Source organism: Pygocentrus nattereri, chromosome 16 (assembly GCF_015220715.1).
Source record: "Pygocentrus nattereri isolate fPygNat1 chromosome 16, fPygNat1.pri, whole genome shotgun sequence".
Lineage (NCBI taxonomy): Eukaryota > Metazoa > Chordata > Actinopteri > Characiformes > Serrasalmidae > Pygocentrus > Pygocentrus nattereri.
The window spans coordinates 18725994-18743921 of NC_051226.1; the positions used below are offsets into that span (position 1 = coordinate 18725994).

Consider the following 17928-nt stretch of genomic DNA (forward strand, 5'->3'; position numbering starts at 1 on the left):
ATTTACCACAATTTTACCATCGTCAACATTATATACACTGCTCAAAAAAATAAAGGGAACACTCAAATAGCACATCCTAGATCTGAATGAATGAAATATTCTCATTGAATACTTTGTTCTGTACAAAGTTGAATGTGCTGACAACAAAATCACAAAAATTATCAATGGAAATCAAATTTATTAACCAATGGAGGCCTGGATTTGGAGTCACACACAAAATTAAAGTGGAAAAACACACTACAGGCTGGTCCAACTTTGATGTAATGTCCTTAAAACAAGTCAAAATGAGGCTCAGTATTGTGTGTGGCCTCCACGTGCCTGTATGACCTCCCTACAACGCCTGGGCTTGCTTCTGATGAGGTGGCGGATGGTCTCCTGAGGGATCTCCTCCCAGACCTGGACTAAAGCATCCGCCAACTCCTGGACAGTCTGGGGTGCAATGTGGTGTTGGTGGATGGAGCGAGACATGATGTCCCAGATGTGCTCAATCGGATTCAGGTCTGGGGAATGGGCGGGCCAGTCCATAGCTTCAATGCCTTCATCTTGCAGGAACTGCTGACACACTCCAGCCACATGAGGTCTAGCATTGTCCTGCATTAGGAGGAACCCAGGGCCAACCGCACCAGCATATGATCTCACAAGGGGTCTGAGGATCTCATCTCAGTACCTAATGGCAGTCAGGCTACCTCTGGCGAGCGCATGGAGGGCTGTGCGGCCCTCCAAAGAAATGCCACCCCACACCATTACTGACCCACTGCCAAACCGGGCATGCTGAAGGATGTTGCAGGCAGCAGATCGCTGTCCACGGCGTCTCCAGACTCTGTCATGTCTGTCACATGTGCTCAGTGTGAACCTGCTTTCATCTGTGAAGAGCACCGGGCGCCAGTGGCGAATTTGCCAATCCTGGTGTTCTCTGGCAAATGCCAAGCGTCCTGCACTGTGTTGGGCTATGAGCACAACCCCCATGCTACCATGAGTGTGAAAACACCACCAACATTCTTAAGTGACCAAAACATCAGCCAGAAAGCATAGGTACTGAGAAGTGGTCTGTGGTCCCCACCTGCAGAACCACTCCTTTATTGAGTTTGTATTGCTAATTGCCAATAATTTCCACCTGTTGTCTATTCCATTTGCACAACAACATGTGAAATTGATTGTCAATCAGTGTTGCTTCCTAAGTGGACAGTTTGATTTCACAGAAGTTTGATTTACTTGGAGTTATATTGTGTTGTTTAAGTGTTCCCTTTATTTTTTTGAGCAGTGTATAAAAGTTCAGAAGCCACGTGTAGGTTCCCTGGTTGTTTGGATAGTATTAGTATAGTATTGCTAATATAGTTGGCTGTATTAGTGTTGTAGACATAGTAACCTCTGGTTCCTACCAGCACCACCGTAAAGAAGTCTCACAGCACACCACTCTAAATGACTTTACTTACATCTCAAAGATTGAATTATACAGATATTTGGAATTGGAATTGCCCTTTCATGAACATCAATGTAGTGAGATTTTGTAAGCAATTTTGGGCCATTTGCATCAACCCATTAATCAGGAAATGCTCACGCAATTCAAAGTGGTGGCTGACTTTTTCAAAAAGACCAAAAGAAGGAGATTTTGATATGAAAACAAGGTTTTGACAGTGATACATCATTAGAACAATCTGAGATTTCTTGTCACTGGGGTTCTCAATGGCACAGAAATGAACTCAGTGAAGAATGAGGTTTGTAGATCATGATAAGGATGCTCTGGGAAGACAAGGTTCTGACAGTTAACTACATAAATACAAGTTTGTGTCAGACTTTGAGAGAGAAGCTACTACTTTGACCTTTATTTGCATAAGAGTGATATTTAAGTGTGTGTGTATGGTGTGTGAAGGTAAGTGGGTGTCAGTAGGGCTGCAGGACAGCCTTGGGGCAACCTGTTCTCCCTATCACTGGGGGCTTGTGGGGGCTTGTTCCATGACTTTGACAGCTTTGCAGTTCATAAACTCCTGTCAGCTCAGTTTTACACTTGAGTGCACTGAAACTTTACACTCACCCTTAGAGATCAGCGCAGCAATCTACTGTTGTTCTAACGGAGAGCAAAACTACTGATAACTGATAAACTACTGGTGACAAGCCACCATGACATTAGCATCCCTTTGCCCTTACTCACCTCAGCGAGACACAGAGTTTAAAGTTCAGTTAAAGCAGAATTTCACTTCATACTTTGCCACTGTTGTGTTTGTAGGTTAAATAATTTCAAAACCTGCTTAGGTTACATTTCCGATCATTCTGTACTTACAAAAAGGGATGCCAAAAGGAGTTCTTTGGAGGGATGCCATGGAAGAACCTCCTTTGGTTCCCTAAACCTTAATGGGTTGTTCTTTTAAATGGTAATTTTTGTCACTGCGGTGGTACCCCTCTTGTTACTGGGGTGACACCCTAGTGGTATGTCTTGAGTACCTTTAGTCAGTGAATGTAACTGCACCATAATCCTTTTCAGTTATTTCAGGTATTTTAAGTTGTATTGACTTCATGGACTCGGTCTTCATTTCAGGCTTTTTGTTTTATATTTCTGTTTTAAAACATTAGTTTATAAGGTAAAAATATGTTCTTCTGCCCTGGGGAAAAAAAAACAAAAACATTTAAGGTACACAGACCTCAAATCAATGTTGTACCTTTGAAGGTATGTTTACATTGCTTTTTCCTGACAGTCTGTCATCAGTTCAGCCTAAAATGACTTCATCTGGTAACTAGCAATTGAACTGGTTTTATTTAGCTAAAATAACTACTTGAATCAATGAAACAATATGAAGGAAAAATATGTAGTTTAGAATAACAAGAGCCATATTTTACATATATACTGTACTATAGCTGATATATATATATATATATATAATCAGCTATAGTACATCACCAAGCCAAGTCCAAGCCACTTTATTTTTAAAGGATTGTAAATGTTCACTAATTTACAGAGGAGATTTGTACCATCTGTGTATATGGAAGTGCTATAAAATTGAATGTTAGGCTTTTTTTTTTGGACCAGTACGTTGAAGAAAGTGATGCTTGGAATTTTCTCTGATTTAAACATGTGCACCATTTCCACATGAATAAGATCTATTACATAAAACACAATTTTGTCTTTCAGTTACTTACTTTTTATCAGTTATTCTACTGATACATTCTATGTTGGGCCAAGGTAATTAAAAGTGCTACTTCTTCACTAACAAGAAATATGTAGAGTGAATATAGAATTGAATTGTGAGGTTTTGAAAGTTGGATGAAAGGCAGTTGACCTCCAGGCTAAATGGACGTAGGCACATGTGGGTGAATACAAAGGACAGAAGGGCTAGTGGGTGGGCTGTTCCGGGCTGATGTAGAGAGAGGGCCTTCAAACTAAGCTAGAGTCACTCATTACCAGCCCCCCCACCCCCTCACCCCACCCCCGTGCTCTATACAGCTGCAGGCTTTAACTGAAGGCCAAAGCTCAGCAAGCGGAGTCTGTGTGATCTGAGCTGAATGCGTCATCAGCATATGTAAATGTGTGTCTGGAAGCCAGTTCAAATAGATTGTTACTTGATGTATTATTTTATCAGCCTTCTGTTGGCTTCATGTTGACGCTGTATTTTTGGCACTGATTCAACCCCGTGTTCATGCTATATAGTGTTCCAATCTATAAGTGCTTGTTTTGGAGACTTTTGGAGCTGTGTTCCAAGCACATTGGACTGTTATGCCTTGTAAACACAATATGAAAAAAATATCATTAAGACAATACCATGTCTTTTATATTCCTAAACAGTACACCTTTCAGACAAACTCCTTATCTATTTGTGAAATACTTTATTCCGACAAAACATTTTAATCTCTTCTGTCATAGACAGTTCAAATATCTAGACAGTTATAATCCCTCTGGACCACAAAAACATGCAGATAAGGGTCTAATAGATTAAGGCACAGCAGCCATATTTGGTAAAGTAGGCCTCATTTAGGGTCACGCTATGAGCTAGTGCGGTGACTGTGCTAGTTCAGGAGACATTCAGCTTGATATGATTGATTACTGTGTTTTTCTGTTTGGGTGCAAGCATCTGTGCGAGTATCTCAGAATCTCTAGCCTGTCACCTTTCTATTTGCCTTTAAATCTAATCCCCTGTCCAGACGACATAATTCATGGAAAAGGTGTGGGGGGAGATCTGCGGTGACTGTTGCTTCAGTGCTCAGTTTTGGAGTGTGTGAGTGTTTATGTGTGTTTGTTTACTCTGTTTCATTCAGACATCTTAAGGGAAACCCGTGGGACTGGTGGCACACGATACGGGTAGAGAGCGCAGTTATAGGGGTGTACTAAGCAGGGGTTGAGGCAGGCTGAGGCAAGATCACAGTGACTCAGAGGTTTACGCTCCTTTTTTAAATGATTTAATACATCTTGGATAAATATAATGAACACTTGACAATGCAAAACACTTCATGTGGTAACAAGCAGTTAAACTCATATAAACACTCTGAATTAACCAATACAAAGCATTTAGTTTAGATCAATATATCATACTACAGATGATATACTACTCTATAGTTTTGAAGTGACCACAAGTAATTGGGCAAATTTAAGATGAAGTAAAAATAATAATCTAAGTTAAAATACAGTGCTGTGTAAAAGTTTTTGCCCCTTCCCAATTTGTTTCTACTATTGCTTATTTGTCACATTTGAATGTTTCAGGTCATCAAACTATTTTTAATATTAGACAAATATAACCCAACTTGACACAAAAAGCTGTTTTTAAATGATGATTTCATTTATTGAAGGAAAAGTGCTGTTCAGGACTACCTGGCCGTGTGGAAAAAGTAATTGCCCCCTTAGCTACTAAATCACCCAGTTAACAAAATTCAATTTTCTTTTGGGTTCAGTTGCATGAGCCACACCCAGGCATGAATTTTTTCAGATCTAATGAATTTAAACATGACTTGAATAAAACCTGTCTGGCAATGTGAAGCAGGCTAGAAGGTTTCAGAAAAGCAAACGTAATTGAAACAAAGTAATTGAAATCTACTATTCTGGAAAGGCCATTACTAAGGTTCTGGTAACCACTAAACACAAATGTAGAAAACATTTAACAGTGGTGAGTGAGAACTTTTAACCTTCCCAGGAGTGGCCGGCCAAAAATTTCACCCAGAGCTCATCAATGACTCATCCAAGAGATAAAAAAGGACCCAGGCAAACATCTGAAAAACTGCAGGCCTTACTGGCCTCAGTTAAGGTCAATATACATGATTCTACAATAAGAAAGGCACTAGGCAAAATAGCATACATGAGAGAGTTGCAAGGTGAAAAACACTGCTGAAGAACAAAAACGCTTGCCTCAGAATATCTAGATGACCCCCAAGACTTTTAGGATAATATTCTGTGGACTGATGAGTCAAAGGTGGAATTTTTTTGAATGAAATAGATTATTATATTACATCTGCCATAAAGCTAACATGGCATTCCACCATAAGAGCATCATGCCAACATTATACCAGCAATGTCTGCCTGTCAGTCCATGGCAAGAACAATTGGGTTATGCATCAGGACAATGATCCATATTGTCCACATTGACAAGTCCATCTCTGAATGGCGCAAAAGAAAGAAAATTAAGGTTTTAGACTGGCTGAGTCAAAGTCTGACTTGAATCCCATTGAGATGCTGTGGCAAGGCCTTAAATGGGCAGTTCATGCCTGAAAACCTTCCAGTGTAGATAAATTAAAACAGTTCTGCAAAGAAGACTAGGCCAAATTTTTTTCACAATGATGTAACAGACTCATCACAAGTTATCATATCCATTCAGTTGCAGTTGTTACTGCCAAGAGTGACACGACCAGTTACTAGGCTTAAGGGGGCAATTACTTTTTCACATGGGTGATTTAGGTTTTGAATAAATCTTTATCTTCAATAAATGGAGAGATCATTTGAAAGCTGTATTTTGGGTTTACTCATGTTGTCTTAATCTTCTCTTAAAATTAGTTGAACAATCTCAAGCATTTAAATGTGACAAATTAGCAAAAATAGAAGAAATTGGGTGGGTACAAATATTTCATCACAGCACTGTGTTGTCTTATTTAGGACTTGTTAGTATTCTTGTTAGCAGTCAGTTATGATTTAAAGTCTACAAAACACATGACCAAATGCAGGAAAAATCTCTGGTGATGCTCTGTCAGGCCTGTAATATAGTCATTTTTAGTTCTTGATTGTTTTAAGGACATGTTGTCCACAGTGTTCAGTAATACACAGTAATTGTCCACAGGTGCTTTAGTAGTAGTTTTTTTGGTGATTTCCTGCAAAATTAGGTATAACACTCATACTTTTGAGGTTTTGGTTGGATCTAAGTTGTAAAGATGTTCTTAAGTGTTTGAGAATTCAACCTGCTGCTCATTGGCAGTCACATCATGAGGCTTACCAGTGGTTTGCATCTTGAGATAAATCCATGTGTGAGGTACACAATTGCAGTGTCAGTGATGAATCACCATTGGAAATTTTCTTTAATCTAAGATTAGTCTTAATACGGTTATAGTTAACCGTAGCTCTAATCTGTTATTTAATTCGTTTATATTTTAAAACCTTTCTATGCTATATTTAAACTTTATATTTAAACCAATTTCGTTGTGCAAATGTACAAGTACAATGTGTAATGACAATAAAGGTTCATTTCATTTCATTTCATTTTCATTTCATTTCATTTCATTTCATTTCATTTTTTAATCTGTGTCTGGGAAATTTATGTTTAGTTTATGTAAATCCATATCAAGCAATAGAGACTGAAGAAATCTTAGAGAATTTATGCAATAATTATGCAATAAAATATATATAAGGATAATTCTGATTGGAATCAGGAATTATTCTGAAAGTGTGTTTAGGAATGTAAAAGACATGGCATTGTTTTCACCCCACTTTTTACAGTGTAAATTTATATTAAATCTGTTATATTAAAGTAGTTATCCTGTAGTTGCTAGGTATAACAATGCAATGTGCTTGGATCATGGCTCTATTTCTCATTTATAAAACAAATCTTTATAAGTCTGAACATTATACATCAAAACCTCAAAGCCAGAAATATAAGATCAATGTGACTTTGACAGAAAGTTTATAAAATAGACATGAAAGTGCATTAACCCCTTATCCCAGACTTATTAATAATTCTAAGAATTATTATTCAGTGACTACAATGACTTCAGTGCAAACTGGTTGTGCTGTTCTTAGATTATATAAGTGTGTAATAAAACTTTGGGCCCACCGGCGGGTCCTGATCATTAAAGCGGTTAAGAGTTACAACACCCTACACATCTCTTCATGACAGTCTGACAGATATATGCCTTCATAATGGATAGGGTTTTTAATTGGGTCAGAAAGTACCTTTGTTTGTGCCTTGTGGTCTTCCACAGTGTGCCAGATAGTTTGCTTAGGTTGCGCGCGTTATTTCATAATTGCTTTTTAACATTGTTACCAAATAACAGGGTTTGGCACACATATTTCAGTACAGAGCCAAAACAAACCAAAGAACAAAAACTGTGGCACTGTCTAATTGAATATTTAATAGCAGTATGCCTCAAAGAAAAAAAGTCAGAAAACACATATTTAACAGAATTTTTTAACAACTAAATCATATTTTTTTGCCTTTGTCTTTATTACAGCTTCCATTTTTTGGGGGGACTTGCTTTAAGTTTTTCAAAAGAAATGTGCAGAGATATATTTCCACACTTCCAAAGTTCGGTCTTAGCAGTTGGTTGCATTTTCAGCTGCTCACTATTTAAGTAAATCCAAATTAATTCATCAGTCCATAAAGCCTTTCTGCACATCCAGGTTTCTAGTTTTAGTTTCTTATTGCACATTTTCTTTTTTTTTTTTTTGGTTTCCTTTTTTTCAGAAACAGCTTCTTGACAGCTACAGATCCTTTCAGACTCAAAGTATTAAATTGTTTTCTCACGATGAAAAAAAGGAAACACCTGTGGATTTTTTAAATCTGAAGCCAGACCGGATTGGTTTTCTCTTATCTCTTAAAGCTGTAATGCATCTAAAGCTTTAAGGTTTATCTGGTGGTGAGAGTTTTGGTGGTCTGCATGGTCCTGCATGGTCCTTTTCATCATTCAATAATTTTTTTGAACTTCAGTTTTGAAAAATATCTCCTGAAAAATGAATAATCATGCTTAATGTTTTGACTAGAAATGAAGTAAATGTCATAGCAGTGCTTTTACAGCCCCACGTCCATGCAGCAGCCCATTCAGCACCATCTTCCACAAAGAGCACAGCACCAGAAACTGCCACACGTGCTTCCTAGGCAACCGGTTCATCCCACACACAGTACAGCAGCTCATCTTGTATCTTGAGGCTGTCCTAGCCGGCACAGAGCACCTTAGCAGTTGGCTCATGTGGCATCACATCTGTTCAGTCTGGATTCTGCCCTGCCTGGGGCCAACTGTGTTCCCTCCTAAGCTTGATGGAACTCCCCGAGGTTCACCACGTCAAGACTGGTGCCACAAGCAGCAACGGCAACAGCAGCGGTGCTCCTCTCAAGTGTCTCCACTTTCTCCTCAAAGAAAGCGCAATGTTGGCATTCCTCAGCAGTGCATGGTCAGTGTTGGGCAGTGTTACTGTGCAGTCTTTCTAGCAGTGGCATCGACATTGAGGGTCTTTCCAGGGGCTGCCTTACTATTCACTCTTTCACTGCTTGCTAGGGTGCTCCAGACCCCATCATGTTGAGCTCTACCACCAGTACGCTTATCAGCTCTTCCTCTGTCTACGTACCTTCTTTTTGCTGCTTGTTTTTACTAACTAACACAAAACCTAGCACAGTAAAACACCGTTAACACAAACACATCTTAAATCAACAACAACAACATAAACAACAACAACAACAAAAGTCCTTTTAGCGTAGGAGGGGTGTTTAGCACAGTTTAGCATACCACACCCCTAAAATCATTGCTGAAACAGAGAGGAAGCTGCTGATGCCAGAGTATTGAGCTTACTGTTTGTATGAGTTTAAGCTGATGCTTTTTACATATTTCTTGCAGGTGGATGTGGTAATATTTAATAGTTTTATATTAAAATTGTATTTAAACTTTAATGCTTTGCCATTTGATTTTGTAGGAACTGATGTACAGGTGCACATTTCAGCAAAATGCAGGGTTATTGGATATTCACAAGTCAGTAAAACAAACCTGTTTTAGTAATATGATATATTTACTGATATAAAAACTGCTCTTTTGTGTATGTGTGTGTGTGTGTGTGTGTGTGTGTTTGTGTGTGTGTGTGTGTGTGTGTGTGTGTGTGTGTGCGTGATGTGGGGAGAAGGGCTTGGAGGTGACGCTGTTCTTAACTGAATATCCCTGCTGCCATTACATGACCAGAGCAACCTGAATTCCATATCAGGCCCTGAGCTCGTCATGAACATCTGCTTCTTTGAGTACAGGACGTTTTTCCACACCTGCACTTGACGATGCTGCAGGGCATCCTTAATCAAGCTGTTATATCTGCCCCCCGTCTGGACATGTGTTTACAAACAACACTGACTCCTTGATGTGGCTTGTGTCAGTAAATACCAAGCACACTTACACTCTCTAGGGACGAGAGGTGGCTTGTCAGAATTCACACATCTCGATCTCAGTTAGCTTAGATCATTACAGCTGCCTCAGAGAGCACTGATGTTATTGCATCAGTAAAGATAAACGTGTGTGTGGTGAAAGGACTCGGTTGGGCTGTGCTGAAGAGTTGTGTGTCTTATCTCTGATGACCAAATGATCATGAGGTTTAATTTACCATCCCGCATGAAAAAGATCTACAGTAGTACTGCAGGAATTTCTTCAGGATTTCTACGGTCGTGTAGTAAATTCAGACAATTAACAATTTTGATAATATTATTTTCTACACAGCCACTATATATACGATGATAGGATATAAATTATAGATTATAAATTATAAATGATCTAACCCTATAGGTTCTTATAATATTGTTGTACATCATTTGTGTAAGGCATTATTTTATTCTGCTATAAGATTTAAATGGGGTCTCATTTAGCAGTCATGAAGTTGTTCTGTAATTTCTCTATGATTACATTTGTTATCACATTTGGCACATTGTACGGTTCTGGCCAACTTAAACTTTAATGGCAATTTTCCCAGAGTCAGATTAAGGCTAATCCCAGACTAAAAGTGGTGATTCACTGCCAGGATTAGGCTTAATGCATGTATGGGAAACTGGTTCTGCGTAACCTTGTGGTGGGCTCAGACTTTCATTCATCACTCTCATAATTTACATATTAGTTCCATAGTAATTGTGGAATAATTTAGTTACTTCATAATAAATCCTAAAATTAATAACGAAGGATGTACAGTCAGAACCATCTGAAATCAGAATCAACAGATTTCTGCTCCAAATACATGCAATTGGCAAAAGACTACTTTTTTCTTCTTTTAATTAATTAATTTTTTTTTTATTTTGGCTGATTCATGTTCCAGTTATATTTAATAAATAACATGTGGTGGGTAGGTGCACTGTCACTCTCTTCATCTGTACTAAAATATTAAAACATAATTATTCACGACTCATTGTGCCAAATAGCCAGTTGCCCTTAATGTCATTCGATTCATGTTATTGAAATAGGCAACTTTGGCTAATAGAAAGAGCTGGAAATATGCTAATGTTTTCATTGATTGTTTATTTGGGTTTTAAAAGGGTTTTTAAAAAATGACTAAAAAGTCATCCATCAGCCAATTTGGCTACAAAGAAATCAGAAACAGCCATAAAAACTCAGGATTCATGCATCCATACTAATAACTATATAATAGACCCTGAGTTTCAGGGGTTAACCCCTTAAAATCCCAGCCTTATTACATACTGAGCTTTATTATTCAGTAACTACAGGGACTTCAGTGCAAACTGGCTGAGCTACTCTTAGGTTATAAAAGTGTATAATGGCCCTGGCCATTTAAGGGCTTAACCTGATGCACATATATAAGATACAGGTTTACTCTCTAAGGAGATTTTTATTTAACAAGCACGGTGTTCCAGAGATAAACTAAGGTGTTCTGCAATATTTCACAGAGACGTGCAGAACAGATTAACTTGTGAGTGAAGTAGAAATTTTACTTTCCCTTTCTTATACATTGTCAACTGTTGCTTTGACTATTGAGCAAATTTTCCCCCCTCACATCACTCTTGTGTTGAGCTGAGGGCTATCCAGATAGGCCAATCTTGATCTAAATCATTATGGCAGGCACATGACTGTAAATATTAGGCACACTTTCTGTGTTGTTTAGATCCAATCAATTAGATATATTACAATTGATAAGTGTAAATGGAGAGGCTTGTTAAATTGGGTGAAAACAGTGGATATTTTGGAAATAAACAGCCCAGGGAGGTGGTCAGGAATGTGTAAGAATAGGGTCTCAGAATGACGAGGCTCAGGACGACAGACAGAGAAAACTGCAGCACATGCCATGCTTATCTGACCATCAGAACAGGTTCATCATGACCAACTGTTTTAATGTGGTCACATTTTTACCAAACCACTGTGAGTCTTTATTAGGGTATTATTAGTATTACTATGGTTCATTAAGACACAAGGACCAAATGTAGCTCATTAACACTTAGTCTCAGATTAAATCATTGGTGGATCTGCTCTTTTCTGCTACACTCTTACAAGTAAAGCTGTCCAAAGGGTGCTTTGGAGCTATGGCAGGGAAAAACTATATTCCCTAAAAATGTTTAATTGATGTTATTTAAAGAAACATGTCTTTAAGCATGTATATGTGATGGTGTGAGAGTTTTGAGATTTTTTAAAGTTCAAAGAACCACATAATATAAGTTCCATTTAAAGGTCCAATGAAAGTTTTTTACCCCTTTAGAACTAAATATCCTAAGCTAAGAAGCATTTGTTTTTAGGCAAACAACTAAATTTCATTTTGCTCATGCACTGTTCATTGTATTGTCTAATAGCTGTCAATTAATCTGCTACTTAGAGTCGACATGAAATTTAAATGCTGTGACAATTGACCACACAGAGCAAACCCATTTTTTGACCAGGACATTAATGAATGCTAAATGAAGGGCATTAGAGACCAGTTGTATTATTATGACCTGTGCTGCATTTATTCCTTAAATATATACCTAGAATGTATTGTGCATTGTTCCTAATGCAAGGAAAGCTTTTTGCAGTCTGTCTGTGTCTCTGAGAGTCCAAACACTAAAATTTAACTTCATCTGACCTATGCAAAGTAACAGTGAAACCCTGAGAAATTCACATCTGGCCTATTTGACTAGTGACCTCTGGGTCATGTCTATCCTGAGATACCATTTTGTTCAACTAAAATCTTTAGTTCATTTGTTTATTCTGCTCTTTTCTTGTTGTTGTTAAAGATCTCAGATTTGGGTTCTTTCTTTTTTAACTTCTTTAAAGAATTCTTATATTTTTGTAAACTATTGTCTTTGAATGAAGGATATTGGGGGGAAAAAAACTTTGAAAAACATGTCTTAAATACCTGGTCTTCAAAAAGAAGTATTGAAGGTGCATAAAACAGGCTTCAGAAATGTTTTTAGAACTCATTAAATTTACACTGCCATATAATAATAATAATAATAATAATAATAATAATAGTCATAATAATTTATACAGGACCTTTTATACAAGAAATGCAACTCAAAGTACTTTATAGTCATGAAACTACATGCAACAAAGGCTTCACATAAGAAATAAATATAAATACAAAAAATAAAACTTTTTAAAAGAACTGCAGCAGTGCCAAAGTGCAAAAAAGCAAAAAAAGTGAAAGCTGTTTAAAAGCTCAAGTGAGGTGACAAGTTTTTAGTTTTCTTTTAAAAATGGCTTCCCTGATATCTATAGGAAGTGTATTCTATTGCTTTGAAGGGTAACAGAGACAAAGGCCGCATAACCATAATGCACCCCATGTGGTGTAAAATAAACGAAAATGACAAACACTGTATGAAATAAAGGTACAAACAGTGTGTCTGGAGTCAACACAACTGATATAGTCTAAACAACAATACATTTTCAATGGAACATTGTACAACTATGTTCCCCAAGTAAAGGTGGAGAGGACATACCCTTTAGGGCACCACCTCAGTGACAATTTAGTGCCTATTCTCTGAGAGTGTATGAGACACCAAGGGAGAGAATTTTGTGTCTTAGTTTTTAGAAATGAAATGTGTAGATACTTAACTGATACGCTAGCAGTGTATCCAATGCTTTTGATCTGAGAAACCTGATCTTAAATAAATCAGCCATTCCCAGTTGCTGTTGATATGTGGCTGCTTTGTCAGAGTGAAAAAGGTGAAAGGTTGATTCCCACGCTGAGGAAAGGCGAAAGATGACTTCAGCAAAAAAGTTAGTCTGTGGGAGCCTTTCAACAGTGCCGTGTCCAGGACAAATTTGCAAATATATAGAGCAGAGGGCATCGTGCTCACAGTGGTGTGGATCACAGTGGTCAATACAGCTGGTGCAGTTCAGCAGAAGAAACGTTTCTCTTTTATTTCACTTGCTTAAGATTGGTAACAGGGGTGTAGAACATCGCCTCAACATTGGCACGTGAATGAAAGCATCTTAAGACCAGATGACGTGGCAGCATACAGTTTGTGGCAGCATACAGCCAGCAGAGCAGACAGATATGCAGCAGAGTTTAAAATGTGGTGCTGCGTTTAGGTGTAGCATTCAAACAAACCACTTACCTACCTCACCCATTTTACTGGGTTACTCAGGTTTCACCTCAGAGGTCACCTAGAGAGAGAGAGAGAGAGAGAGAGAGAGAGAACCAGAGATATAGAGAGTCTTACTTCTATAGAGTGAGGGTGAGAGAGAGTGTGATGGAAGAAATGCCTGACTGCGTGAAGTCTCTGTAATAAGGCTAATTTATTCCACTGAAAAACAATGATCAATTCAGGCTTACTGAACATGTAATAGGAAGTTAACAGAGCAGTCAATATGTATACTACATTAAGTTTACTCATTATTGAAAGTTCTTTTTTTAACTGTAAATATATAATAAAAAATGTAAGACAGTCAGATTACTTACCTTTTAAGATAAAACTCCTAATGAGCTCCTAATGAGCCGTGTAAATAAAGAATCACTCATTTTTACCCCGTATTCTGTCGGCCCGTCCTGCTGCAGACCTCTAACACTTTATCAGGACACAAAATGACCCTGATGCATTCCCTCTGTTTTAGGGCGATCTTTTAGATTTAAAATATTGTTTCTTGTCTGTTGGTTTTCATGTCGAGGGCTTTGATAAGGGCATTACTGAGAAAACATTTCTTTTGTTCTCTTTCTCCTGTCTTATATTGTTTGCTTTTAATGATTTCGTTTATTAGACCTGGTCAACATTGCTGAATGGCTGTATGTTGTGGTGATATGTAAATTCTTACGTTAAACAAAAAGGTAGCAACAGCACATTTCACAGATTAATTGATAAATACGGGGGATGATATACCACACTCTCAGAAATCAAGGTACAAAACTTTTTTCTAAGTTGTATTGATTTCACACACCCCATCTCATGCTCAGGCTTTTTATTTGATTGTTCTGTTTTCAAATATTAGTTTATGAAAAGGTACAAATGCATACTTTTCCCCTGGGAAAAACTTATTTAAGGTTCACAATTAGACCTTACACCACTGTTGTACCTTTGAGGATACATTTGCATTGTTTGTACTTTTATGAATGAAAAATGTACCTGCATAGTACCTTTATTTCTAACAGTGTAAGTGAACTCTACACGGGACTGAGATGAGTATTTACATGCCCAGCAAATGCCCCTCTGGATTACTTTGTTTTAATAATTCATCAAATTCTTATTCAGATATTTTTTATTTGTGCATTTCTATTTTGCAAAAGCTTTCTAGTAATTAGTGGGACTGCACAGAATACCATGAAACCTCAAGGAACAAGTTTTACTTCATTTATCTTTTTCCTCCTGTTGTCAAACCAGTCTGTTTCCTTCTCTTTTAGAGTTTGTTGTTTAACGGTTCCTTTGGCTATCCCTACCCAGCACCCCCCTCCTCACATGCGCATATAGGCACACACACACACACACACACACACACACACACACACACACTCCTGTCATGTGGATCAGTGTCTGTAATAAGAGTAAGTAGGCAGATTTGACTTCAGTCAGCCAAAAGTACTGCCAATCAAAGCTCAATAACTGTCAGATTCTATTTGCATTTGCTTTTCATGTTCTTTCAACAAAATGATTTATATCTCAGCACAATACAGAAAAAGAAAACAACCACTGCAATAAAAGAACACAGACATTATTGGAATTGCTGCAATTAAAGTTCAAACACTTTTTTTATTTGCTTTACATTAAATATTCTTACAAAAATGTCATTTTCGTTTTGGTTTATTTCCACAAAAATACATTAACCCACATATACACACACTTGTCAAAGTCACAAGATAAAAAAACACACATACATTTTACTCATAATAAAGGCCAGTGCAATGAATATACTACAACAAAAGTCTGTTTTCAGAAAGCAATTTACAAAAACCGTCAGCAAGTCTGAAATGCTTAGCTGCGACCTGAAATGCGATGATATCAGCGTCTCAGGCTGAGATCAGAGCGTGTGCTTGTTCACACACGGGGGGGAGTACTCAGTGTCTGCTGTGTCCTGCTGACTCAGCCAACACTGGGAATCGAGGTGGCTCTTTTAGCCAGCCACTTTATCAAGTGCCTGGTGGGAAATTCACTTCAGTCTTGTTCTCTTGTGCTCTACACCTCTGTTCCTTCCCGCGGATACACCATGCCAGTAGAGTCCAGGCTTGGGTAGAGATGGCTGCTGAACTGGCTGAGGATAGAGTCACTGTAACTGGCTGTATAGTGGGATGGTGATGTGGAGAGGTTGGGCTGAGATGGGGGAGGTACCTGGGCATCCCACTGTGGAACTCTAGCAGTTGGAGAGTATGGGCCGAATACCCCAGTTGGAGAAGCTCTTTGGGTGTCCTGTGACAAACCCAGTGGTATTGAGGGGAGCAGAGCATCGTCTTGCACGTTATTTGAACCTGAGACCACCTCGTTCATCTGGGACATGAAGCCATTAAGACATGGGGCTGAGCCCCCAGAGACTGGAGAAGGTCCTCTTTCTGAGTTGTTGCTGGTGGTGTTGCTCTGGTCTTTTGGACTGGATGCAGTAGAGTCTGTTCCCCCATCTTCAGGCAGGGCATCAGACTTTCTCTTCCTCTTGCGACGAAAGTTGCCGTTGTCAAACATTTTCTCACAGTTAGGGTCAAGAGTCCAGTAGTTTCCCTTTCCTGCACACAAACACACATTCTTATAAGCGTTGTTGCCTTAATAAAAGCTGCTTCAAAGGAATACATTGTGTATCAAATATTAAACTTTCCCCCTCCAGCAAAAAAAAGATAAACATGCCCTCACCTGGATCATCATCATCTCTTGGCACCTTCATGAAGCAGTCATTGAGTGAGAGGTTGTGCCTAATGGAGTTCTGCCAGCCAGCCTTGCTCTTGTTGTAGAATGGGAAGTTATCTGCAACGTACTGGTAGATCTGGCTGAGAGTGAGCCTGCGATTCGGGGCCCCATTTATTGCCATGGCGATTAGAGCGGAATAAGAATATGGGGGCCTGACGAGTTTCATCAGGTCCTCTTGATTGGGCAAGGGAAACCAGCTGAAGCCTCCTTCTGCTCCCCCCATTCCTCCTGCACCAAGGTAGGGCCTCTGCATTCCGTAGGGCTGGTGTGCTCCCCCAAGATATGGTGCAGGGTTAAGGCCAGGCCCGCCAAACCACAGGTAAGGGTTTGTAGCAGGGCTGGCATAGTCCCCCAGCTCACAGGTAGACGGCAGAGTCTGCTGCGGGCTCGGCAGAGTCGGAGGACTGTAGAAGTTGTCGTTGTACAGGCTGTACTCTTGGGATTCCTGCCCCATACTGTGGAACTGAGGTGACAGGGCTTGTGGCACAAATGACGTCATGCTCACCCTAATTACGTTGGTTGCCTTCTTTTTCCGGCTGAAGGTAAAAAATGATTAAAGGTGAGAAAGTCTTTGTCCCACTCTCTGTCTGCCCAGTTCAAGGTGGGTTGGTCAGGTACACCATAAACTCCCACCTGTCCTACCTGGAGCATTTATACCTGTTTGGCTACGCCCTCCCCACTTGGATTGGCTTTTGCTGTCATGCCTCACAGCTAATTTGTTTTTGATGAAATTAGAGGCGGGGTGGAAAAACACCTTTGGGAACTGCAGGTGATATTCCAGCAGGACATGTTCTTGGAACTTGTCTCGTCTTTTGAACAGCAGCAGCCATGCCAGTGAAATTTCTAAAATGAATTGAAATTGAAAAAAATTCCAATCCTAAACTTTATGGGACACATGGCAAAAAGGAAGGAAATAAAAGAAATACATAAACGATATATTATTTAAACGTTTGATTTTGGAGTCAAATCCACTTAAAAGACAGCTAAATGTACTGAAGAGCCGCCACAGGGGCCGCATTTGTACCCCGAAAGGTAGTTTTATTTTATTTTCAGAGAGAGGAAAACAATCACATCTTTAACAAAACTATCTTCTGACATTAACATATATTCACCACTACTGAACGTTTACCAGTTCAAAATCAAATCCTCTTTTTTCTTTGTATGTTTGTCTTTGTGTTTATTTGACATTTTAAATCCATGTCCACATATTATCCCACGTGCCTCATTGTAAGAGTCAGAGTACAATGGCTTCTTAGAAACATCTGAATAGTCTTTACTTACAAAATAATAGATAAGATGACAACACCCCCAGCCCTCACCCTCACCCCCACCCTCACCTCAAACACACGCGCGCGCACACACAGGCAGCGTGGCGCTGCTATTATCACGAAGCTTTGCGGCTCTCATTCCTCATTTCCATTGGAAAGTAGACGGCTCATCTCTTAAGGCAGCTGCGCCTCGTTTAGCGCCTCAGATACAGCGCGGC

At 39.0% G+C, this 17928-nt stretch overlaps 1 protein-coding gene across 1 annotated transcript; it reads right to left on the reverse strand.

The window, feature by feature from the left end:
- Positions 1-15267: 15267 nt before the first annotated feature.
- Positions 15268-17075, reverse strand: foxi3a (forkhead box I3a). The gene is made up of 2 exons (XM_017698523.2): positions 16389-17075; positions 15268-16264 (listed from the first exon to the last, which is right to left on the reverse strand). The coding sequence occupies exons 1-2, from the start codon at positions 16939-16941 to the stop codon at positions 15726-15728; spliced, it is 1092 nt and encodes a 363-aa protein (XP_017554012.1). The 5' UTR covers positions 16942-17075; the 3' UTR covers positions 15268-15725.
- Positions 17076-17928: the final 853 nt, after the last annotated feature.